The sequence below is a fragment of the Monoraphidium neglectum genome (genome assembly GCF_000611645.1).
Source record: "Monoraphidium neglectum strain SAG 48.87 unplaced genomic scaffold scaffold02721, whole genome shotgun sequence".
Classification (NCBI taxonomy): Eukaryota; Viridiplantae; Chlorophyta; class Chlorophyceae; order Sphaeropleales; family Selenastraceae; genus Monoraphidium; species Monoraphidium neglectum.
This window is the reverse complement of record NW_014010907.1, coordinates 863-2,820: the sequence shown is the minus strand read 5'-3', so window position 1 is coordinate 2,820 and position 1,958 is coordinate 863. Positions and strand designations below refer to the sequence as shown.

General features: G+C 72.3%; 1 protein-coding gene across 1 annotated transcript; it reads right to left on the bottom strand.

Annotated features, from left to right (window-relative positions):
- Window positions 1–1,216: 1,216 nt before the first annotated feature.
- Window positions 1,217–1,852, bottom strand: MNEG_11392 (hypothetical protein; the record flags this gene model as incomplete). The annotated part of the gene is made up of 1 exon (XM_014040134.1): window positions 1,217–1,852. The coding sequence occupies one exon, from the start codon at window positions 1,850–1,852 to the stop codon at window positions 1,217–1,219; it is 636 nt and encodes a 211-aa protein (XP_013895588.1).
- Between the last annotated feature and the right edge of the window lie 106 nt (window positions 1,853–1,958).

Here is a 1,958-nt window from a genome sequence, read left to right as displayed (position 1 = left end):
CCCCGGCCCCCGCTGCCGCCGCTGCCCGCCCCGCCCGCTGCGGCCGCGCCGCCGACGCTGGCGTCCGCCGCGCAGGCCGCGTCCCAGTCGTCTATATGCAGCGTCGCAAGGCGGTACCCCGCCGCCCGTATCACCCTGTCCCGCCAGGCCGTGCGCCCCATCGGGCGCCGCCTGCGGGCGGACGAAGCAGCGTGGCGGCGGCGGCGGGGACGGCGGCACAGGCCGGTGGTGCGAGTGCAAGGGGTGGACGGAGCGGCGCGGTGCGTCTGGCCATTGATGTGGTGCTTGCGCACACGAGCATCCCACTCTGCTGCGCTCACCTCCTCTGTAGATAACCCACTCTCCCTGCAAAACCCGCCAAGCGCGCCACTGCCCCCATCGCCGCCCACGCAGACCACGGGGCGGCCGACCCAACAAGACTTGCCCTCCCTTCCCACCCGGCCCCCCTGCAGTCTCCTCCCATACATCTTGCGAGCGCAACGGCATGCCGGCCACCTCTCCCCGTCCCACCCAGCTGCAACCGCACAGGGCAGTCATGTGAATGCTCACTCCGCCCCACCCAGCCTTACAGGCCCCAGCCCGCCTGGGGACCGGGCAGTGTCCCCAGGGCACTCACGTGTAGGGGCGGTTCCGTAGAAAGTGTGAGGGGCCGTCCACCTCTAACAAGACCAGGCCCTCTTGTGCAAGCCCCGAGCCCACCTCGCCTCCACCACCGCCCGTCACCCTCGGCCCCACAGCCACGGCAGGCCCAGGTTTAAAAGCTGCCGAGGCGCCCGCCGCGCGCGCAGGTTGACTCGGCGCCCAAACGGCGACGTCGGCGCGCACGGGCACGCCCGGCGGCGCAAACGGCGCGGCGGCGACGCGCCAGCCGGCGGCGCGCAGCGCGGCGGCGGCGGCGGCCTCGGCATAGGAGGGGTCGTCAGGGTTGCTGCGCCACGCGGCCCAGGCGGCGGGCAGCAGGCGGGGCGGCAGGACGCCTGGGCGGCCCTGGGATTCCAGCCACGCGTGCACCTGTATGGATGTGGTAGAATTACAGTCATTTATGTGAGAATTTTGCCAATCCTATGCCCACCCGTACATGGAGGTTTATGGACTCACTCGCGGGCACCAGTGTGTGCGTGCGCCACGCCGCTTTCTTGCGGCCCCTATGCGGGCAGAGCACGTGCAGCAGGACGTGCCATCTGGAACTTCCTGCCCCTGGAGCCCCGCACACTTCTCACGCACCACCCACCAGCAGCAGCGAAGACAGATCCTTTTGGCCCCCAAACTCCCCCAGCCACTGCGAGCCCGCCGGAACACATTCTGAGCCGTCCCCCGCGCCGACGGGCGCCGCGGCGGTGCGGGCGTCGCACTCGGATGCAATCGCCGCAAACGCGCCCTCATCGTGGAACCCGAGGTACGCAAACGCGCGCGCCGCGGCGACAAGCGTCGCCGAGCTCGCGCGCCGCGCGGCGCCCGGCGCCGCAAGGGCACGCGCTGCGGCGCACGCGAGGCGCTCGTGGGGGTGGCCGACATGGGCGTATGCTGTCAGCAGGGTGCTGAGCGCGCCGATGTCCGTCGCACCCGCGGCAGAGCGCAGCGCCAGCTCAGCGGCAGCGTCCAGCAGGCCCGGGTCGTAGTGCCGCAGCGCGGCCGCGGCGCAAAGCAGGCGGACTAGTCCGCGGGGCAGCGCCCGTTCCTGCGGCTCGCACTCCCTCTCGCCCTCAGCCCCGCTGGCGGCCGACGGCCGTGGGCGGGCGAGCCGCGGCAGCTGCCGGCCGGCTCGCTGCAGCAGGGTGCTCACGAGGAGGAAAGGGTAGTGGTTCAAGACTGCCATCGAATGCAGCACCCACGCCAAGTCGTTCAGATCCATCTCTGCCAGCGCCGGCCGCGTCGCCACGGTCAGCGCAGCCAGCAGCCTCGGCGGCACGGGCTGCTGCTGCTGCGGCGGCTGGTCTGCGGCTGCGGCGGCGCCGCCC